At 36.3% G+C, this 23,491-nt stretch overlaps 4 protein-coding genes across 4 annotated transcripts; all 4 read left to right on the plus strand.

Moving 5' to 3' along the window:
- Positions 1-584: 584 nt before the first annotated feature.
- Positions 585-1,527, plus strand: LOC145059487 (uncharacterized). Its single transcript, XM_079007338.1, has 4 exons — positions 585-731; positions 812-863; positions 943-1,260; positions 1,385-1,527. The coding sequence occupies exons 1-4, from the start codon at positions 585-587 to the stop codon at positions 1,525-1,527; spliced, it is 660 nt and encodes a 219-aa protein (XP_078863464.1).
- Positions 1,528-1,675: 148 nt separating this feature from the next.
- Positions 1,676-2,125, plus strand: LOC145059492 (uncharacterized). Its single transcript, XM_079007341.1, has one exon. It carries the CDS (start codon positions 1,676-1,678, stop codon positions 2,123-2,125), a length of 450 nt encoding a protein of 149 aa, XP_078863467.1.
- Positions 2,126-2,946: 821 nt separating this feature from the next.
- ABCG23 (ABC-2 type transporter family protein) lies at positions 2,947-5,120 on the plus strand. Its single transcript, XM_079033949.1, has one exon. It carries the CDS (start codon positions 3,016-3,018, stop codon positions 4,966-4,968), a length of 1,953 nt encoding a protein of 650 aa, XP_078890075.1. The 5' UTR covers positions 2,947-3,015; the 3' UTR covers positions 4,969-5,120.
- Positions 5,121-8,325: 3,205 nt separating this feature from the next.
- Positions 8,326-11,198, plus strand: LOC145096189 (alcohol dehydrogenase 2-like). Its single transcript, XM_079033954.1, has 7 exons — positions 8,326-8,596; positions 8,669-8,811; positions 8,890-8,927; positions 9,011-9,425; positions 9,822-10,061; positions 10,176-10,334; positions 10,946-11,198. Exons 1-7 carry the CDS (start codon positions 8,560-8,562, stop codon positions 11,054-11,056), a joined length of 1,143 nt encoding a protein of 380 aa, XP_078890080.1. The 5' UTR covers positions 8,326-8,559; the 3' UTR covers positions 11,057-11,198.
- The last annotated feature ends 12,293 nt before the right edge of the window (positions 11,199-23,491 follow it).

Consider the following 23,491-nt stretch of genomic DNA (forward strand, 5'->3'; position numbering starts at 1 on the left):
AAATATAGTGTGAAAAAGAATAAAGCATACTGTTTATATTATTATGTGTTTCGAGACCTCATGAATCAAAGAGGAGAGAGAGCATTTGTTTCCTAAGGTTTTGATACTTGGAATAAAAAAGATGCATTTCAGACTCATGTGGGTAGTGTTGATAATTTGCACAACAAAGCAAGACAAAAGTGTGAATTGTTATTGAGAGAAAAACAAACTATTAATGTAGTCTTGAGGAGGCGAACCGAAGCGGAAGACCATAAATATAAAGATCGATTACGTGTTTCTATTATTGCTATTAGACTTTATTGAAAACTGATTTACAGTTTCGTGGTCATGATGAGTCGGTTAACTCGGAAAATAGAGGGCTTTACATTGACGTGTTAAAAGCCATTCGGGAGACTAATGAAGATATTTTCAACAATACTTTAGAAAATGCTCCTAAAAACAATCAACTTATTTCCCTTAAAATTCAAAAAGAACTTATACAATGTTTTGTAGAAGAAGTCCTTTTGAGTATTCGCTAAGAGATTGGTTTAGATGTATTTGCTTTATTGGTCGATGAATCTAGTGATGTCTCGAGAAAGGAACAAATGGTTATTGTTTTGCGATATGTTGATAGTCTTGGCTTTGTGAAAGAAAGATTCATAGACATTGTGCACGTGAATGATATATCCTCTTTGTCACTCAAAAATGCCATAAATGAAGTACTTACAAGCAACGAGTTGAGTTTTAGTCAGGTAACTTTTTTTTATTTCAGTTTAATTTAATTCGCTTTATGTGTAATATTATATATAATATTTTTTAATTTTTTTAATAGATAAGAGGACAAGGTTATGATGGGGCTAGCAATATGTGGGGGGAATTCAATGGTTTGAAAGCTTTGATATTACAAGAGAATGACATAGCTTTTTATATATATACATTGCTTTGCACACCAACTTCAATTAGTGGTTGTGGCTGTAGCAAAGAAGCATGGCGGTGTTAGTGACTTTTTTGAACAAATTTCGTTGGCGGTTAATGTTGTTTGTGCCTTGTGTAAAATAAAAGACTTGCTACGGGAACAAGCAAGAGAAAGGGTGCAAAAAGGCTTATGTAGTGGTGAACTTGAAACCGAGAGAGGGTTAAATCAAAAGACTACATTTGTTCGAGCGGGAGATACAAGATGGGGTTCACATTTCAACACACTCACAAGTTTAATGAAGTTGTTTGCAGATGTTCTTGTAGTTTTAGAATTTGTGAAAGTGGATAGAGGGTCATTGGCAAACCGTCAACAAACGTCCGAAATCTTAGCATATTTTAAATCTTATGAGTTCGTGTTTTACTTATATATGATGTATGATATTTTACGCCTCACATGTACATTATTAAAGCAACTTCAAAAAAAAAAAAGATCTAGACATTTTAGAAGCAACTTCAATGGTTAGAGGGACAATGGACGCATTGCAATCTTTAAGAGACACGAGGTTTGCTAGCATTTTGCCAAAGATATCCTCTTTTTGTCAAACACTCAATATTGCTACTTTGGAAAATTGAGGATTTTTATGTTGTTGCGAGAAACCGTATGACCACAAAGACCAATAGATTTCATTTTGAGGTTGAAATCTTCAACATGGTGGTGGATATGCAACTTACAAAATATCGGGATCGATTTAGTGAAACAAGCACCTAGTTACTAGAATACATGGGTGCTTTGAGCCCTTTTGATTCGTTATTTGACAAATCAAATTCGTTGAAGTTGGCTAAGTTGTACAAGTATGACTTTGATGATTCGGATTTGATAGATCTTGAAGGACAACTTGAGATATTTTATCACTCTTGCATCAAAGATGAGCGTTTTACCATTTTGAAAGGAATTTCCAAGCTTTCTCATTTGATGGTTAGTACGGGGAAACATCGGTCCTATCATTTGGTTTATAAACTTTTGAAGTTGGCTTTAACTTTACTCGTAGCGGCCGCAAGTGTGGAAATATGTTTTTCGAAGATGAAGCTCTTGAAGACCGACTTGCGCAACAAAATTTGCGATGACTTTTTAAACGACGCGTTACTTTGGAATGTTGAGACCGAAGCATTTGTGAAAGTTGAGAATGAAAAACTAATGAAGCAGTTTCAAATGATGTCCGCACGAAGATGACAAATTTAAATTGTAGTAGATAATTATGTTTTTAACTTTTTATGTAATTAATCGTTTTTTGTATTACACGTAATGAATTATTTTTCAGTTCTAAATTATGTTTGAGCGATTTTTTTTTTTTTTGACAATCCCTACTATCAATTCATGCGTCCGCCCCTAGTAGAGAGAGAATATTGTAAGCTGTTGGCGCCTCCATCTGAGTCACCTTCCCTCTCTACCTCCTCCTTGTCGCCTCCATCTGAGTCACCTTCCCGTCTCTACCTCCTCCTTGTCGTGTCCAACCAGCTCATGTCCTCACTCCCTTCAACCTTTGGTGCATGATAGTTGCTTTCGACATTAATTGTTTGGTATCATACCAAATAATCGGTGAAATATGATATTGTTAAAAACGTATCAACATTATAATGGTCAAAATTCCAACAACCATAAATTTTCGGTATAATTCAAAAGTATAATGCGTCAAAATTATTGTTCTTTATTGTATGTGTGGCAATTAATTAATCATCCTGAGTCCATCCAATTCCAATAAGACTAATTAATTGGTTAGAATCCACATGTATATCAAAATACATTATTTTTTTTCTTGTAAATTAATATTGTCGTTAAAAAAAGCAATAAAAATAAATCGTAGAAGTACTTTTTTTTTGTTAGCGAACAATTAATTTTTGCCTTTCTTATCATCATATAGTATATATTTTCTTTCTTTGCCAATTACCTCGGTCTACAAGAAACACAAATTAGTTCACCAAAGTTAGGAAACCCAGTATACCAATAACTCAATAAGCATGGATTTAGCCTACCCAACTTTCCTAACCCCCAACATTTCATCTTCTTACATTTCTCACCCAAACTTGCTTCAGTTTCCATAACTTCAACCCTCCAGCTCAAAAATGGCATCTTGCTTCCACAGCCCAAACATCGAAGATGATACTGCCGCCCTATTCACCGCCTCCGACAACTCCCCGGAGCAATCCACCACCCCCTCCTCCTCCTCTCGCCATTCACCACCACCACACCCTTACCCTTCCAAACCATCCTACAAACTCACCGTAAAAAACCTCTCCTACACCATCAAATCAAGCCACCAATTCACACTTCCATGGCTCCTAAACAAGCCAAAACGAATCAATATCCTCAAATCAGTATCCTTCATAGCCCAAAGCTCAGAAATCATGGCGATTGTGGGGCCAAGTGGGAGCGGGAAGTCGAGTTTGCTTCATTTTATCTCCGGTCGTGTTCGTGACAACACTTTGGATCCCAAAACCACCATTTCACTCAACGATTTCCCAATCACGAGCCCTTCGCAGATGAAGAAGATATGCGGGTTTGTGGCACAAGAGGATAACTTGCTTCCTTTGCTAACTGTAAAGGAAACATTAATGTATAGTGCTAAGTTTCGGCTAACTGAAATGAGCTCAAAAGAGAAGGAACATCGAGTCGAGTGTCTAATCCATGAGCTCGGGTTGGTTCACGTTCGTGATAGTTTCGTAGGAGACGAAAACGAACGAGGGATATCAGGAGGAGAAAGGAAACGGGTGTCGATTGGTGTCGACATGATTCCCGATCCTCCGATTCTACTCCTTGATGAACCTACGTCAGGTTTGGATAGCAGCTCGGCCCTTCAAGTGATCGAGCTGCTATCCAACATGGCAACATCAAAACAACGAACCATCATTTTATCAATCCATCAACCAAGTTACCGAGTCCTTCAATACATTTCCAACTTCCTTATCCTCTCCAACGGGTCTGTGATCCATAATGGTTCCCTCGAGTCACTCGAGGGAACTATTAACGAGCTGGGATTCGAAATTCCAGCTCAACTCAACGCGCTTGAGTTCTCCATGGAAATCAAAGAAACCCTAGAAACATCATACAACTCAAAAGAACCGGTTGCCACGTTTCAAGAACTTATCGAACCCTCTTTCGCGACAGTATGGGCCGAACAAACAAACGGTACGTTTCAAGAGCTTTTACGAAGAGATCAATCCGTCCGGCCAAAAGCTCGATATAATGAAATTCTGATTCTTTGCACGAGATTTTGGAAAACTATATACAGAACAAAACAACTTTTCTTAGCAAGAACGATGCAAGCAGTTGTGGGAGGGCTCGGTTTAGGTAGCGTGTATGTAAAGGTCGAGAATAACGAAAATGGTATCGCAGAAAGATTAGGACTTTTTGCTTTTAGTCTTAGCTTCCTTCTCTCTTCAACAGTTGAAGCCCTACCGATATATCTTCAAGAACGTAGAGTTTTAATGAAAGAAGCATCGAGAGGAGCCTACAAGACTTCATCTTACATGATCGCCAACACCATCGTGTTCCTCCCGTTTCTTTTCATAATCGGCCTCCTCTTTTCGATTCCTGTATATTGGCTAGTGGGACTTGACCCTTCGGCGACTGCATTTGCGTTTTTCGTGTTTGTGGTATGGCTAATCGTGCTAATGGCTAGTTCGTTGGTTCTCTTTCTGAGTGCAGTTTCTCCTGATTTCATCTCCGGGAACTCGTTGATTTCCACTGTTCTTGGTGCATTTTTTCTGTTTTCAGGGTATTTTATACCGAAAGAAGTGATACCGAAGTATTGGATGTTTATGTATTATGTGTCGTTGTATCGGTATCCATTGGACTCCTGGTTGGTGAACGAGTATTGGGGCCGGAGGGAGGTTTGTTTCTCTGGTGAGGGTAGTGGTTCGACGTGCTTGATGACCGGAGACGATATCTTGAAGGGGAGAGGGCTTGAGTGGGATACACGATGGATGAATGTAGGCGTGATGTTTGGGTTCTTTGTGTTTTATAGGGTACTTTGTTGGATCATTCTTGCACGAAAGGTTTCGAACACAACAATATGAGTTTATTTTTTTATTTTTTTATATACAAAGAAATGTAGTAAGATTTTGGTAAATCGTGTTGTTACTTGGCACCATATTTTAACAATAATAATGACTATAAATGGTGTTGTTATTGTGTATTATACTATTATAAGAGTAAAGAATTTGCAAAATTGTTTTACCTTAGAATTTTTTTTTTACATTTAACAAAATTGTGATCGTAAAATCAAATAAGATCGAAAGATCCTAAAAAAATAAATTGATCTTCAAAAATTTTCCCTAGGTTTTGTTTATACAATATCCATTATAACTTAATGTTTGATTAAGGCATCGATGATTAACTTCGATCTTAAACATAACCCATAATTCTTTTTGCTACAAACCGATAACGTTAAAAAAGATAATATATTAAATAGAATAATAAACAAGAACACAGGGATCATGTATAACTAAAGAAATAATACTACAAAGAAAATAACATGAGTGTCATGATGTTATCCTTAATTCCATATGAATAGAGTAAGAGGTGATGCTCTATAAGACTCTTGTGACTTATGATACTTGTTTTCAAGTTAAATAGATGATTTTTTAGCCCCATCTATATAATAAAGACTAAAAATATGAGATTGAATCAAGTTAAGATTCTAACATTCTAAAATTCATGTACATGATTTTTAAAAGTTTTCAGATGAATAGTAATATTTTTGTTTTAAATTTTTTATTTGTTTTTAGATTCAAAAATTGATTTGACAATTCAAATTAAAAGTTTTATATTTATTTATTAATTATATAATTTTAGTAATATATATAAATTTCATATAAAATATAAGAATATTCAATATTTGTATTGATTTTAAACATTAGTTAGATCTTTTTGATGGTATAAATTGTCAAAACTAATATATAAATTTTTATAATATATTTATAATAAATAACATTATATGTGAAATTTTAATAAAGATACAAAAAAAATTAAAAAGGACAAGAATATATTTTAAACATACTATATAAGATGAAATGTTAAAGCTATAAATTAAAAAAGAAAAATCAATTCTTTTATATAAATAAAGGGAAGGGTTGAAATTAAAGGGATGCAGCATAGAACAAAATAGCAGCATAGAACAAAATAGCACAAATGAAATTGCAGCATAGAACAAAATAGCACAGAATGAAGTTGCAAATAAAGAGAATTAAGATAGGAAAGATAATTGATCATGGTGTTTGGTACAACAAATAATTCAATAGGAAAATTGATGTGAGAATCAATTCATTTGTTTGATTATACTAAACAATAAAATGGAAATGAGGCTTTTACAATGCTTAATCTTTTCAAACTTTTTTTTTATAATAATGCCTTAATGATATACATATTAATTCGTAGTATTTTTTATGTTTATATTTTTGTATTTTGTCATTTATTGTTTGCCGGATATTTTTTATAATTTCCAATTAATATTTTACATATACATGTCTTGATATTCAAAAACCCATGTTCTTTTACACATACGAAGTCTTCCTAGACTTTTTAACTTTTATAATAAGTGGCATAAAAAGTTCGAGTAATTTCAAACAATTAATCCATAAAATTGTAATCATTAAACAAACCATCGTAAGCGTGATTGTGAGAAGGAGACTCTCATAGCGTATACTTTGTTTTATCCAATTCTCCGCTTTTCTTTTTTCAATTCTAAGTTATATGAAAAATGTTAATTCTCATCCTCTTTAATAATAAATGAAAGTTTTTTTTTTTGCCACTGTCAAATTCTCAAGAGTTTTGTCACATCTAATTTTAAGAAAATTTTAAAATTATTATTTTCCACTTGTCATTTTTTGAAAATTTCAATTTTTTAAAATAAAATTTCATATAAGGAAAGAGAATCATTCTATTAATTTAATAATAAAGTCTCATAAATGCTCTAAAAGAATATTTGATTTTTTTTATAAATGTTTCAAAAGATTACATTATGATACGTAAAAGTATTATTTTATAAAATATTTAATGTTTAAATATTGATATTAAATTTTTATTTTTAATAAACTCGTATAATATATGGATCTCACAACTAGTTCTCTATTGTAAAAAGAGAATCCAAAAGGTGGAAAGAGAACAATTTCTTTTCTCATTTCTTAATCTGGTGTTTAACAAACAAAAGAAATGGAAATAATTCCATTTCTCTAATATCATTTCTCTCTACCAAACATAACCTAATTATCATTTAAGTAATTTTTGAACAATCAAACATAATATGTGGGTCCTATTTTTACAAAGCATATTGAAACAACGCATTTTCACCAAACATTTCCAAAATAGCACCATATTTCAAAAATCTCTATATACTTATCTAAGATAAATCCTAGTGTGATAGGATTGTTTTTCTCGTTTTAGATCTTAAGATCAAGAGATCCCAACCATGTCTAGAACCATGAATTTTTTAATACATGATTAACGTGTAGGATTCAAAATCTGTTATACTTTGTCTTTCGTTAATTCAAATGTCTATATTGGTGTTTATAGTTCTCGGTTACTGTAGTAGAAATTATTTTGAGACAACATCTTGATTAATTCAAATAAGCAAGAACACATGCTAACCCCACTTTACATACAAGTTGTGTTATGAGTTATGGTCCCTAATTTTTAGTCCTATTTATGATCAAAAGACAAAGTACGCATTTGTTGAATTCTATGTATCATTCACATATGGCCAACTATAATTATTTATCGAAAAGTTAAATTGTCTTCTACATTTTATGCCTACAAATATTCGCACTCACTATCATTATGACACGTGTTACCATTTCATATTTACTTAACTATCTCATTAATAGTATTAGGAATATATATATCAAATAAAATTAAATTGAATGATGGAATGATGACATGTTTTATAAAATTAATAGGTAGGAATATTGATAGGTGTAAATGGTAGAAGACAATTTAATTTCTCTTATTTATCGGATAGGATACTAAACACTAAAATAACATTATCTCCGATCTTCTTACAATTACTTTTTGTAACAAAATAAACATATTATAATTATCTCAAACACAGTAGTTACCATTCGATGTTACCATCGACTGGGTCCAATTTTCCTACAAAGTTATGACTTTGAATCTAGCAGCCATAAACAAAACCCAAAAAAAAAAGTCAAATATTGGTCAAAGTCAAAGTTAATAATATAAGTTCAAAGTATAATAATATAAGTTCAAAGTTATGCCATTAGTTCCACACCAATATTAAAAAATAACTTATTATCATGTATAACTTTAACGTAATCCATGTAATCCATTTAAATGATGTTTTTTTAGAATAGATGATGCGATTTCAGTTTTCTTTTTTTTTTTTTTCATATAATAAAAGTTTAACGAATCGAATTATATGGTAATATATTCTCTACAAAATCAATAATATAATACTGAAGTGTTAAATTCTCTTCGCTTTTAAGCTGCATCAAATGGACAATTTTGTCCATGATGATGATCATGAAGTCATCATCTGCTCGCGAGTATTTATAGAACACTAAATTCGATTTCAATTCGACACTATAAAACCCCACATCACCTCCTTTAACTTCAATCGTAGTCTCTCTTCTTAAGCTCCAATCTGCAACGCCATGACGAACACCATTCCAGATGTCATTACTTGTAAAGGTATCTCTACTTCTAACTTCTGATTTTAAATATTTGAAAATGACGTTGTTGCTAACGGAATTTGCGGTGCAGCGGCGGTGGTACGGGAGATCGGCGGAGCAATCACGGTGGAGGAGATAAAGGTCGATCCACCAAAAGCATTGGAAGTTAGAATCAAGATGCTCTGTGCGAGTATATGTCATACCGACATCCTTGCTTGCAATGGCATGCCCTTCGTAAGCCCCATTTTTGTATCAAGTTTTGAATTAGATCATATTCTAAGTTCGAAGTTCTAACCTAATTCAACATTTCAGCCTCTGTTCCCGCGAATTCCTGGACATGAAGGCGTCGGGTAGATATTTATGAATTGAGGAAGAAAAACGATTTGATTGATTTATGAACTATCAATTGAATATGGACGATTGCTGGTTGCAGGGTTGTTGAGAGCGTCGGGGAAGATGTGAAGACGACGGAGGTGAAGCCAGGCGACGTCGTGATGCCGCTCTACATGGGTGAATGTGGACAATGTTTGAATTGCAAGTCCGGAAGGACCAACACCTGCCATGTTTACCCGATTACCTTGAACGGACTTATGGCCGACGGCACATCCAGGATGACTGTTGCTGCAACCGGAGAAGCCGCCTACCACCTTTTCAATTGTTCTACATGGTCGGAGTACATGGTGATCGACGTAAACTATGTGATCAAGGTTGATCCGAAGATTTCTCTCCCCCATGCCAGTTTGCTGTCGTGTGGCTTCACCACCGGCCTTGGTGCTCCGTGGAAGGAAGCTCCGGTCACTAAGGGGTCATCTGTCGCCGTCTTTGGCCTTGGTGTTGTTGGCCTCGGGGTACGTTCCTTTATCATGAGGCTTTACAAAAGCATTATAATAACCATCTTTTTTACAAAAGCACAATACAAGACATTTCTTTTTATTTGATAGATTTTGTTGTTTGCTTATTATCTTCTTGCAATAATTACAAAATAATAGAATAAATTAATTAAAGTTCTTTTGTTAAATTGATTATACGATGAAAATACGTTGTGTTGTGTTTTTCTTAGTTTTCCTTGATATAAAACAAAATAATCAAGAAAAAAGTTTTTCTACCATTGTGAAATATATAATGGTTTAATCAATGTAAAAAATAATTAGTTGTTTAAATCAATGTAAAACAATAATAGTACAAATTTTATTTTTCCCTTTCTTTTTACCATAAACACCAATATATTTGGAACAATTTTTTAGGCAATAAAAGGAGCACAAATGCAAGGTGCATCGAAGATAATAGGGGTTGATATAAATGAAAATAAGGCATCAAAAGGAAAAATATTTGGAATGACTGATTTCATCAATCCTCAAAATCATCCTGATCGATCTGTCTCAGATTTAATAAAAGATATAACCGACGGGTTAGGTGTTGACTACTGTTTTGAGTGCAGTGGAGTTGAGCCTTTGTTGAACGAAGCCATTGATGCCTCAAAAATTGTACGCACGATATGATCCGAAGCTTTGTTAATGATTATTTTTATAATTATTTATGGGAAGATACTTAAAATTTAAAAAAAGAAAATTATAGCAATGAAGATTTATTATATGCAGGGAATTGGTACGACTGTAGCTATTGGAGTTGGGCTAGAGACCAATTGGGTCATTAAGAACTTATCATTATTGAGTGGTCGGACCTTGAAGGGTTCACTAATGGGTGGGGTTAGGACTCAATCGGATCTTCCCATTATACTCAACAAATGTGTTAATAAGGTGACAAACAAACTATTTATTAACATTCATTTAGGGTTGATGACTATTTTATTTAATAATAGTTTGTATAACATTTTAAATTAGAGTAAATTACACGAATGGTCCCTATAGTTTAGGGTAATTTGCACGTTTGGTCTCTAACTTATTTTTTTAACTCGGAAAGTCCATATTGTTTGTTTTTGTTACGTGTTTGGTTTCTTACCTAAAAAAACTATTTTGCCCTTGATTTTTTAATTTATTTAAATAAACACACCCCCAACCTCACCCTCTCACCTTACCTTACATACCCTACCACTTGTCTGTATTTAAATAATAGTTTTTTAGTTAAGACATAGACCAAACGTGTAACAAAAATAAATAATAGGGACCAAGAACGTAATAAAAACAAACAATAGAGACTTTCTGAATTAAAAAAATAAGTTAGGAACCAAACGCAAATTTCCCAAACCGACCATTCGTGTAATTTACTCTTTAAATAACTATATAAAAATTAGATGATTAATTTAATACTAGTCTTTATAATAATAATTTATTTTATGATGAGATTAAAGATTATATAATTACAGGGCAACCCCTTAACTTGACTCGTTTATCTAATTATAAATTTGCAGGAGATAGAGATGGATCAACTTCTAACACATGAAATAAGATTGGAAAATATACAAGAAGCATTCAAGATTATGAAAAAGCCGGATTGTTTAAAAATTCTTATCAAATTTTAAAAGAAGTAAAACGTAAGACTTTGTGATACAGCTAAATAAAAGTATATTGCAATTCCATATGGTTTTTAGAATAAGTTATTGATGTTGTAATGTTGCGTATAAAGATGAGTATGAAAATGTGAAGATGAATTTTCCTTTGTTAGTGTGTGTGCTTATGTGTGAATTATAAAAAAGTAATTTGAATGAGGGTGGGACTGTTAAAATTACCAAATTGTCCTATTAGAAGTAACATAAATTAGGATGTTAATACATATTTGGGATTTTAGAGAAAATAACAAAATTAACCATATATATAAATAAGTAAACCAACTTTAACAAAATAGTCACAAATTTGGAAATTTCTTGAAAATGATACATTTACTAGGTGTGAGACTCATGTATTACATGAGTTTAATTAAAAAAAATAAATATAAAATTTTGACAATTTGAAAAGTTTGAATTTATAAGAAAATTTTGAATTATTAAAATTAATGAGATTTTAATGTACTGAATACATTACATATATAATCTTTTTCTAATAAATACTTTACATATATATTACCTTACACATTAAATGTGAAATTTTAATTTAATAAAATAAAAAATACAATAAAATTACAAGTGGAAAATAGAAAAATTAAAAATTCTAGAAAATATCATGTGTCCAAATGAAGGAGAAGAGCACGTGTGGCAAAAAAATCTTTATTTATTATAGTAGATTTCTTATTTTGATTCCATGCCAAGTAACTATTTGCTATAAAGTAGCCTCTCATATTTAAAGCATTTTTCAGAATTTTCTTATTTTTAAGTTAATTTTCTTTTCAAAATTTATCAACTTGACTCAACTTTTTTTTTTCATTTTTATCTCTTTCATCTTTCTCGATCCACAACATATGAAAACCCTATATTTTCTAACCAACTCAATTCACTTGGCACATCACTGTTTTTAATTCAATTAAATTAAAAAAATATAAAATAAAATAAAACATAACATTTTTCTTTAAAAATAAACTTTTTCTAATTATATATATATATATATATATATATATATATATATATATATATATAATTATTTGACAAACTAATCGATACAAAATTAATTACTTAAAATTGATTATTAGGAATAAGTGTTTATCAAATTAATTATGTATTTTATAAACAATTGAGACTGAGGACACTATTAAATACAGTAATAAAAATATATATTTCTAGGATTTCAAAGAGAGGCATCTATCTTCTTCAATCGCAACGAGCTAGGGTTATTTTCTTTCTTTACCTCCTTCAAATCATCAAAATCGAATCCTAAATGTAACATCTTGTTTTGGATCGTCCGTAATAAGGGTTCATGGGCTACAACCTGGGCATGAGGAAGCCTCAGGGCTGCGACAAGTTGCTAGAAGCGTAGGGCTTCTCGTCACCTTTCCGTGGATATGAGGTTCATTGGAAACGGAGTTATATCGAGGAATCTATGGAAGTTTGAAGTTTTGTCAAGATATTTGAGAAAGGTGGCAGCTGAGTACGCTGGGCGTATGTGTGAGTACGCTTAGTGTACTCCTGTGCGTGACTTTTAAGCGGAGCCACCTAGTACGTTGGGAGTACTAGGCATAGAGTGAAAACCCTAAATGATGGGGTGTCCCTATATAAAGAATAAGATGGCCTCTGTGACAACCCGAAATTTATCCCGTCATTTTAACCCCTCCTTCCGTTAATAAAACTCGCTTTATTAAATTATCCGTTAACCTTTTTGGATTAGGTTAATTAAATTGGGACTTTTTATGACTTCATAAGGGTTGGAACAAATTAGAAACACCCTCAATATTCCCTTGAAAAATTTTAGTTTCAACCAAGTCAAATTACGACCATTTAATCGGGTGCAACCAAAAGCCCCGTTTAACGTCAGTATCGGGTAGATTTCCACCGAGCCACAAACTCAAACCCTATATAAGGGTGAGTGGACTCCATCTGAAACTTTCCACCCTATCTCTACTCTCTCTCTCTCTCTCTCTCTACAAGTTGCCTTTGATCCAAAAACGCCTCTTTCAAGCCCCAAACTAGTAAGTGATCTACCCTAACTTGTTGTTTAGCTCATTTAACATGCAAATTCGTGTTTAAGACATCCAAAAGTGGAAAAATCATGTGTTTACGGCCCAAGAACTCTCTTGGACCGCAAACACCCATAAGTGGGGTTTTGAAGCCCCAAAACCCTTCTAAATCACTCCTAAGGCTTAGATATGACTTGTGGACTTGCATGTATGAGCTTAGAACCCCAAAATCATATCATATGGAGAGTAAACATGAGTTTACGGCCCAAGAACACTTTTGGACCATAAACCCCTCTTCATGAGTCGTGAACACCTTGTAAGGTGTTAAATTTGCCCTTAAACACCTCCTAAGGCTTGGGTAAATGTCTAGAATCAACCACCAATGAAGTAGGGGCATTAAACATCAAGGAAACTATGGACTTAGGAGTTTACGGTCGTAAACCCCCCCCCCCCAAGGATTGGTCCATGGGCCGTAAGCTCCCTTAAGAAGGCCAAATGATGCCCTAACTCCCCCATATGGCTTGGAATAATGCATAGAACCCTATATTCTTGCATTTAAGACCTTAAATCATGAAGTGAAAGACCAAGTGAGAGTTTATGGCCGTAAACTCTATGTTTACAGCCGTGAACTCCCTTAAATGGTCCATTTGGAGCCTTAACCCTTTCCTATGCCCTAGATTTGAACCTAGCCTGATTCTACAAGTGATATAAGACCTTTTAGCATCCAATAACACACCACCCATGATTTTACGGCCGTAAACTCATGGGGATATGATCTTAGGGCCGAAATCTCCATAAAGAGTTTACTCTTGAAGAGTAAACTCCCTAACTAGGCCCTACACTCCCTTATTGCAACCCAATAGCCTCATAGCACTTGAACAAAGTGTTTTCCGCACATTAGGATGCTTATACGTGTTTAGTTAGTATTATAAACACCAATTGTATGTAAACATATGCCTTTATATGTTACTAGGTCATTAAGTGTGTTTGAGTCTTCACTTGACACCGAGCACCCAACCGACACCTCCATCCGATCCACTTACAGCAGGTGAGTTCATACCCCTGAATTAACCTTTTAAATGATTTTAACTGCTTTTATAGGGGGGAATACAAGTTGACCTATACAGTTATTATATAAATCACATGTGATTAATAACTATATAGCAAAAATAGATTTTTCATGATAACTGTTTTATCCAGCTTAAGATGTTCCAATCTCGCTTTCAACTCTTGTTAAAGTATGAATTTCTCTTTTACATTATCATAAGTATTCGAAAGGTTTTTTTTCAAAGGTTTTCTTCACTTAATCTGTTTTATAAAAATCATTTTCAAAGCTGTTATGAAAGGTTTTTCAAAGGATTCCAAAGATTTTCAAAACTTGTTTTACAAACTGACATTAAGTCGTAAATTTCTTATGTGTAAAGGTTTTCCAAAGTTTTCATCAGAGTTTTCTTCTATGCTTTTATTTCGTTAAATGCATGCCTGTATTTGTATAGTTATATAAATAATGTTTAAAAGACTTAGGAAGGCTAGTTCGCCCTATTTCCTTTTCCTCGTTGGGATGTGGTATGTTGGGTATCGGTTATCCATCCGAAGGTCGTTTAAACATTAGTTATATATCATGTATACATGTATAGACATAAAGGTTTCCATCGAACAGTTCATTTCCCTTGGGTAGCAAGGGCATCCTTCCATTCATCATTCATAGACCTCTCGTTAAATGCATGCATGTATTTGTATAGTTATATAAATAATGTTTAAAAGACTTAGGAATGCTAGTTCGCCCTATTTCCTTTTCCTCATTGGGATGTGGTCTGGTGGGTATCGGTTATCCGTCCAAAGGTCGTTTAAACGTTAGTTATATATTATGTATACATATATAGACATAAAGGTTTCCATCGACCAGTTCATTTCCCTTGGGTAGCAAGGGCAACCTTCCATTCATCATTCATAGACCTGAAACGTTAGTAACTATTATAGGAATAGTTAGGAGATTCTATTTACTCTTTCCAGTACGAGAATTCCAAAGGAGTCAGTTCATTCGTGAGTCTATATCATTATTCCAATACTTATAATAGAATTCGAAATTACGAGATGCATCCTCTGGACACGATTTCCCCGTTGTCAAGTTGGTAACCAGAGTCTCCTGGAGGGAGAGCGGGCATTGTGTGTATAGATCTATACGGGACTGAAACTCCCACACCCTGACTGCTAGCTACAGTCCCTGGCCGACCAAGCCAAGGGGTGACAAATGTCACATTCATTCCGACGCTTGCAGGGCGTCAAGTACTCTATTGTCAATCAGTATGGTTACGAGTATCTCCATGTTTACCTTATAATTCATGGCCTTAAGGTAACAAGAATTATCACTGTATTTCCTTGTTTTAGACTTTGCTAGTTGTATCGTTCATTCGATACTGTCTGGAGTATGTATTTTCTTATTTTAGACTTTGCTAGCTGTATCGTTCATTCGATACTGTCTGGAGTCTGTGTTTCCTTGTGTTAGACTGAGCCAGGCGTATTATTCATACGATACTTTCCTGGAGTCTACGTTATCTTTTGTTTTAGTCAGCAATATTACTGTTGAGGTATATATTATATTCCCCTGGTATTTTTACTTGTGATTTTCTCATTATTCCTTAAAGTCAATACTGTATTTTGATAATGATAGTATTTTGGGGAAAATTACTCCTTAAAACGTAAGTCTGTCGGGTCTTGGTAGAAGACTGCTTTTATTTAGAAAATATAGGATTTTTTGGAAAGGACGCTAATACACCGTAGATTCTAAACTACTATCTTTCATAAAGTTATTTTGAATAAAAATGCGTATTTATACAAATGACACTAAATACTTATGAACTCACCAGCATTATATAATGCTGATACTCGCTTTCAAAATAACTTGTATTCTCAGGTCAGCGATAGACAGGTACACCTCGGGAGCTTTTGTGAAGTCAGCCTAGAACCGAGTTGCATCTATATTATTCCTTGTATTACTTTGATATTGCTATGAAATGTAACTTATGTAAAATTATTACTATTAATGCAATGGTTGTTGTACTTTGATTACTATACTGCATATGTTGTGATACTTAACATGACGTCATCCACCCCAGAATGTTTCCGCCGTTCCGGTTTTGGGGTGTGATAGTACAGCCTCATTCCTGGCCTCCATCCTCGGACAATCAACCCTCTCAAACCCTAATCCTTGTTCTTAAGCTTGTGTGTGTCCATTTGAGAGCATTTACGTGATTTTGTGTGTTCTTGGAGTGAAGAAGGAGCTTTGAAGAAGAAGGAGTGGGAGTCCATGTTATAGATTTGAGCATATCTGTGTTGGGAGCTTCATTTGGAGGTATAAAGCTCAAACTTTCTCACTCTTTTGTTTTGTACATCATGTTAGACCATTATAGGGTTTTGGTCCCAAATTTGCATGCTTTATGAGAAAATTAGCTCCAGAGATTATCAGTAGCTCCTTTGAGTGTCTTTAGGAGTATAATGTCATAAAAATCAAGACTTGGACGTTTGAATCGACCTATGCATGAGACATGAGCATTTTGAGATAAGAGAATGAGAGTTTTAGGTGTTTGTGACTTTATCAGCCATGCAAGGCTTAAAGTCACAGACTTTATGGAGTAAGAGCCTCTAGGGAGTCCAGATCTGTGATATGAGCTAAGGCTTAGCGGGTTAAGACCAAGAAAGTGAGAAAAAGCCATACTAGACGTATGTCGAGCGTAATCCTAGTACGCCCCACGTACTGGGTTGGTGTCCTTGATCAGATTTCGTACATGCTTGTGTACATTGAGCGTACCAAGGGAGGTACGCCCCGTATAACCTCGTTGTGGGCTTTGTGGGCTAAATCTTATTTTGGGCCTTAAGGGTTGGGCCTAGATCTTTGGGCTTGTGTACTAGAGATTTTGAGCAGAGAAATATTATATATATATATATATATATATATATATATATATATATATATATATATATATATATGCCTTGGGCCCTTATGTTGGGCTTGTCGCTTGGACTTGAGAGTTGGGCCTCGGGAGAGCCCATTAATTAGTGGGGCTTGGTGGGCCCAATGAGTTTTAGGTTATTGATGGTCTAGTTAGTGGACTACCTTTAGACCTAAAGAGTGAGGATTTGGACTTAGATCTTAATCGGGTAATCGTGGATTTTGGTCCAGTGTTAGAGGTCGGTGTAGTAGTAGCATCTATAGGAGTTGTTCATCATCTGAGGCGAGTCTTCTCACTATACTTACCATGAGTGGTATCTTTTTATGGCCGAGACGTCTTATGTGATTACTTGTGTATTGTGATATTTTTCATTATGTATTTGTGATTTATGTTGAGTATTATTATTATTATGAGCTTATTGAGTTAGGACTGGAGGGTCCACCCGAGTTTTAGGACCGAAGGGTCCCGCTAAGACACATTGAACGGAGGGTCTTATCTGAGTATAGCCATGAGAGGCTAATGAGATATGTATGGTATTTTAGGGAACTCACTAAGCTTTGTTCTTACCTTGTTATATATGATATGTGTTTCAGGTTCTTCTCAGGATCGCGGGAAGGCGCCGGTTTGATTGTACACACCAGAGAAAGAGTTATGTTTTGAGGATCCTGGATTATTAATCAAACAATTATGGAGTTGTGTTTGTAAATTAAATAAATGGGATCTTTATGAAATGTGTTATGAGAATTATGTGATTTTAAAATGAAAATTTTGTTTGAAAATTTACGGTATTACAAGTTGGTATCAGAGCCTTGGTTTGAGGGATTCGGATGCACCTTCGGGTATATCTAGACTCAAACTGAGGATTTGAGATAAATTTTTTAAAGAAATGATTTTTCTAAACGACCAAGAGCTTCTAAGAGAAAAATAAGAAGGAGCAGTGTGTACAATCAGCTAGAGCCCGAACGGTGATTTCCTAAAATACCCTTACTTATTTATCTTATGAGTTATTATTGAGATATTAGTGATGCATGTTAGAAGATAGGCTATGTATTTCATATTTTAGGGCTAGAGTTTCCTGATTTGTGATGCTTTAGCCTAGGAATTTTTTCTATCTGTGATGTGCTTTGAGTATGTGCGGAGTAAGAGTATCCAGTAGGAATCTTTTGATGGGTTTTAGGCATAAGAAACAATCCTATGTGCTCATACAAACCCTAATGCTTGGATCTAGGTTTCTCTATTGTACATGCTTTGAATTCAAGACTAACAAACCCTAAGTACTATCAAATAAGAATTGAAATAAGGGTTTAGTAATTACCTTTGATTGTTATATATCAATAACAATCAATCCTTGCTTGGATTGGCTTCAAAAGCTTAGTGCCTCAAGTGCTGCACCTCTAATGGAGTCACAAACACCTTATGCAACTTGGATGAAGAGGAGATGAAAGGAGGCTGCCCAAAAACAACTAGAAACCCTAGAGAATCAGTTGTCCATGTTTTTGGAGCCTAAGGGGTCCTTTATATACTTGTGTGGGCTGCTAGAGTTTCAGTCAAAACCCTAATGGACAGCTTAAACTCTAAGCAGCCCATGGAGCCTTCTGGATAAGGCCATGGGCGAAAATATGATGGGCTCCCATCATAATTTCGTTCACCCCTTGTTCCTTTAGCATTCCTTAGCCCAATAACTCAATTATCCAATAATTGCAGTCCAGTCCCCTAAATTTAATTAATCTCTTTTAGCCACAAAATTAATTATCAATTAATTCTTGACTAATATTAATTAAACAATATGATTTCTCATTTAATATATTATTCTCATAATATATTAATAAATAATATTTAAACCTTTCTCTCCTTAAATCATCCTACATATTGCTACGGTGAAGGCAACCCAAAAGGACCATGCTCATAATCGAGTCAAGTACATACCAAAATAGTTATGGGCTTAGACACTAATCCAACATCTTTTAGAGAGAGCTTTGAGTGGAGGAGTAACCTAGGAGAGATACCAAGATGAGCATTGGAGGAGCCTACTGAGGGAGTAGTTAGATACCCGCGAGAGGTAGGGTTGCTTGAGTTCGGTGATAGCTTTTGAGTGTGAGTAGAGCAAGTGGAGTTGTAACCTAGAGTGGTTTTACGTGTTAGTGGAGATTATTCGATGCCCGAATGTTGATTGCTTCGTGTTATGTGGTAATATTGATGATGGGAGTCAGCTACTAAGTGAATATGACGATATTCAAAGGGTAGATGGTTGGCATCATAAGGAGTTCTTCAGCAGCTGATGGCAAAGAAGTGAGAGAACCTACGAAGAGCCTAAGGAGTGACATTAGTCAGATGAGTACACTGATAGAGGAGAGTGTTCGCTGGAGAGCGACCAGGTATAACGGGATTAGTGATCGAGAAGGTTGAGCAGCTACTTAGGAAATCTAGGATGATCTGTGTGGAAAGTATGGGTAGATGTGGCAGGTAGTATGGGCCCGTACTACTGAAAGCAGAGGACTCATACTTGAAAGTGGGAGAATTCCAGGAGTTCTAAGTAGCATATTGAGAGGTGATAACATGGTTCGAGTACCATGATTCGTAGCAGATTGAGAGGTGATCACATGGTTCGAGTACCATGATTCGTGGCGGTTAGTGCTTCTGATTTTACCAGTTATCCTGTTGTGATTGATTAGACTGAGAACATATATGATAGGGTGTGGGGCCAGAGGGCCATGTTGAATGAGTTTCAATGGAGCATACCTTGAGAGGGAAATTGAGTTAGTTTCTGAGAGATTTTATTGGTGAGATGCCAGTTTGAGTCGCAAGACTCAGGGATGAGTAGAGATGATGTTTATTGGAGGATCACGATCTAAGTTGAGCAATCGACCGATAGATGAGACGTCACCTTCTGTGACAAGAGTTGCGCTGTCCCCGTTTCCTAGGAGAAGCAAAAGAGATAACGAGATTCCGGTTTTAGAGTTTGGAGGTAAACCACGTGGGGTAGCATAGGGTTGTAACCTTTTCACCAGAGTATTTGGGCAGTATGTTTGTTGTGAGGTATTTCTTATACCATGAGAGAGTCATTAGTGGGACTAGGATGGAAGAGAACAAGGAGGTGCCTTACTGAGAGAGACATACATTTAGCAGCAATTCCAGGTGATTAAGAGGAGTATATCGGGGCGGTGGCCCTCATTATCTACATTGTGTATTGACTGTGAGAGAGAGGTCTCTTGCTTTTATGATGATTCCCGCGATGGGACGTTGGTCGAGGAATCAGAGACGAGGTGCATGATAGTGCATTATTTCCAGATTAAGAGTCATGACTAATTCAAAACAATTGGGGTATCCGACGGTGTGTCGGTCTGAGGCTCGAGATGACTAGAGGAAGTCACGTTTGGGAGCATTCTGAGATTTTTTTGAGTTACGAGATATTTGGATTTTCTTGGTTTCCATCGGGAAGATCATTGAAGTGATTACGTGGTACATTCCAAGAGTCAAGTGTGATATACCTTGTGAAAAAGTCTATACAGTAGATTGTTGGTATGCCAAATGGTGATGGTCTGAACCTTGAGTGGGGAAGAACTGGGTATTCTATTAAGAGGATTAGTGATCCGTTTAAGTGCGGTTAGAGGACTCGTTATGGAGATCTGCGGTGCGAACACATGAGACCTGGGTTATTGGTGGATGAGGCAAGGTGCAAGGCGAGATGATGTATGTATGTGTGGAAAGGATGAGTGAATCCACGGCATGTGGCCATTGGTCAGAGAATTTACTGTGGCCAGGGATTTTTCGGGTTTTCAAATGTTGAGTTCGAGGCAGTTGGGTCGCTGAGTTCAGGGTGCAATAGCTGAGATTTGCAGGTATAGGTATAGATTGTGATCTATACTCTAGGAGGGGCAACAGTTGATTTGTCAACCACTTTCAGAGTCGGTATGAGTAGTTTCGTAGGGTGGTGATCAGTAGAGGATGGAACTTCGGATTTTCGTCAACATGTTTTCAGTCATTGACCTTTCCTCCGTGTTTCAATTTGTGAGATGGGAGTATTTCGAGGTTTTGAGTTGCATGAGTGGAAGATCAGTGGTTGAGGCAAGACATCGTGAGATACTGTGATGGTGCACCGAGGTACCCGAGTATGATGTCCTAAATTTTGGTCATGATTGAGACTCGAGTTGTGAGATGGCGAATGGAGTATTGAGTGACTTTTGTTCCAGTGGGAACCCATCACTTAATTGTCGCCGGAGTAGGACTGTCTAAGGGTGTATCTATGCTGAGAAAAGTGCCTTGCTTACGAGAATTTACATTAGGAGTGGTGGCGCATAAGCTGGGTGGATGTAAGCACCTATCTATGTTGAGCTGCGGAGCATGAGTTGGTGAACTCAGTGTAGTGATGACTTGATGATGAGATTATGGGGTGATAAGAGAGAAAGTGGATCCGAGTGGGAGTAATTGCATGGGATCATCAAGAAAAACCATGGAGTGAGCCCATGGTGAGTCAGTGAGTGAGAGAATGTTGTAAGACTACGGGGAGCCATAGCATCCATGAGTCGGTAGGAGAGGGTATCGTGATACTGCGGGGAGCTGTAGTATTCGCTAGTCAGAGAGAGTGTCGTGATACTTCGGGGAGCCGTAGTATTCACTGGTTAGCAAGAGAGTGTTGTGATACTTCGGGGGGTCGTAGCATTAACGAGTCAGTGAGAGGGTGTCATAAGTCTGCGGGGAGTCGTAGCATTCATGAGTCAATAAAGGAGCGTCTTAAGACTATGGGGGGAACCGTAGCACTCAGTAGTCGATAAGAGTGAATATTGTTCTACGGAGAGCGGTAGTATTCACTAGTCAGAGTATGACGCAGAGGAGTTCTTAGGCTTGGGTAGCCTTACCACTTGAGTCTTCGGGAACCTGGTTTCCGGACCAGGGGCGAGACTAGGGTCTCTGTGACGGTCGGTAATTTTTATATCCCGGGTTGAGGAGGGATTATCGTAATTGGAGAGATGGTGTGTGCATAAATTCGCGAATTGCGGGTATAGGTTGAGTATCAGATTGGAAATGAGCGGTTCCACTTTTGTTGTTGAATCAGACTCTCGAGTTAAGTTAGGGACAATTCGTGTATTGAGTAGGCGATATAAGGTTCCGGATTCATAGATGGGTTTAATTTTGAGGGGTATTGATCTCTATATGATGCCTTTAACCGGGATGGGTCAGTTCGTTGATATGGGAAGAATCGCAAGACGCATGAAACTAGTGAGTAATAGACGACATAGGTCGAAGGTGAGGCGACTTCAGTTGAGATTGTAGTATTCGCTTGGGATAAAGCAAACTTTGTGACTTGTGTGTCACAATGGGCCGAGATAGTTATTGTGAGAAGGAAGCCAGTAAGACATTTTTTGGTATGCAATGGGTAACCTTTGGAGGTTTAACTATTGGGTCGGGAACTGACCTGGTGCTCAGTGTTGAAGGGGATATTTGAGAGGAAGTTGGGGCTTATGTCTATGGATGTCAAAGGATACTTCCAAGCAAGCATGATCATTTTCTTGTGTCTGAGGACAAAGTTTTGAGGTTCATTCTTTAGATGAGTTCTGATAGTTGTTCAGGCGGTGGGTCCTTGGTGGGATGTGACCTTTCCATTCCTTTTGAGTTACGGTTGGGATCGATTAGAGAATCAGAACTGGTAGAGTGTTCTGAGAGTCTGTTATTTGATGGGCGATTAATATGATGATATTTTGTGTGGGTGGTCTGGCAGGAAGACAGACCGCTAAAGTTTTCAAGTTCTGGAGAGACATATCGAGTATCATCGCGGCAGAAGAGCCTGCCCTTCTTCGGGGTCGGGAGTTCCTGTTGGGTTCAGGTGCCTTTGGAAGAGATTGTTGTATGATATGAGGTCCTTTCGGTGGTGCTTTTCGGCTTATTGGGTTTGATCTATGTGTTGATAAGGAGCGATTTCGAGGGTGAAATCTAATTCAAGTGGGAGAGAATTGTAACATCTTGTTTCGGATCGTCCGTGATTAGGGTTCGTGGGCTGCAACCAGAGCATGAGGAAGCCTCGAGGCTGAGACGAGTTGCTAGAAATGTAGGGCTCCTCGTCACCTTTATGTGGATATGCGGTTCATTAGAAACAGAGTTATATCGAGGAGTCTATGGAAGTTTGAAGTTTTGTCAAGATAGGTCCCTTATTTGAGAAAGGTGGTAGTTGAGTATGTTGGGCGTACATGTGAGTACGCTTAGCATACTCATGTGTGTGGCTTTTAAGCGGAGCCACCTAGTACGTTGGGCGTACCAGAGGGTACGCTGGGCGTACTAGGCACAAAGTGAAAACCCTAAATGAGGGGGTATCCCTATATAAAGAATAAGATGGCCTCATTCCTGGCCACCATCCTCAGACAATCAAACCTCTCAAACCTTAATCCTCGTTCTTGATCTTGTGTGTGTCCATTTGAGAGAATTTAAGTGATTTTGTGTGTTCTTGGAGTGAAGAAGGAGCTTTGAAGAAG

This window comes from Lactuca serriola, chromosome 1 (genome assembly GCF_051521515.1).
Source record: "Lactuca serriola cultivar US96UC23 chromosome 1, Lser_US96UC23_V15, whole genome shotgun sequence".
NCBI classification, from domain to species: domain Eukaryota; kingdom Viridiplantae; phylum Streptophyta; class Magnoliopsida; order Asterales; family Asteraceae; genus Lactuca; species Lactuca serriola.

What these genes read in the sequence shown, in the direction of transcription:
- LOC145059492 (XM_079007341.1), top strand. Translation starts at nt 1,676, where the DNA reads ATGGGTGCTTTGAGCCCTTTTGATTCGTTATTTGACAAATCAAATTCG.
- ABCG23 (XM_079033949.1), top strand. Translation starts at nt 3,016, where the DNA reads ATGGCATCTTGCTTCCACAGCCCAAACATCGAAGATGATACTGCCGCC.
- LOC145096189 (XM_079033954.1), top strand. Translation starts at nt 8,560, where the DNA reads ATGACGAACACCATTCCAGATGTCATTACTTGTAAAG. An exon ending in CCATTGATGCCTCAAAAATT is followed by an intron (nt 10,062 to 10,175) that starts GTACGCACGATA and finishes TATTATATGCAG; the next exon opens with GGAATTGGTACGACTGTAGC. An exon ending in TCAACAAATGTGTTAATAAG is followed by an intron (nt 10,335 to 10,945) that starts GTGACAAACAAA and finishes ATAAATTTGCAG; the next exon opens with GAGATAGAGATGGATCAACT.
- LOC145059487 (XM_079007338.1), top strand. Translation starts at nt 585, where the DNA reads ATGGTTATTGTTTTGCGATATGTTGATAGTCTTGGCTTTGTGAAAGAA. An exon ending in ACGAGTTGAGTTTTAGTCAG is followed by an intron (nt 732 to 811) that starts GTAACTTTTTTT and finishes TTTTTTTAATAG; the next exon opens with ATAAGAGGACAAGGTTATGA. An exon ending in TATGTGGGGGGAATTCAATG is followed by an intron (nt 864 to 942) that starts GTTTGAAAGCTT and finishes AACTTCAATTAG; the next exon opens with TGGTTGTGGCTGTAGCAAAG.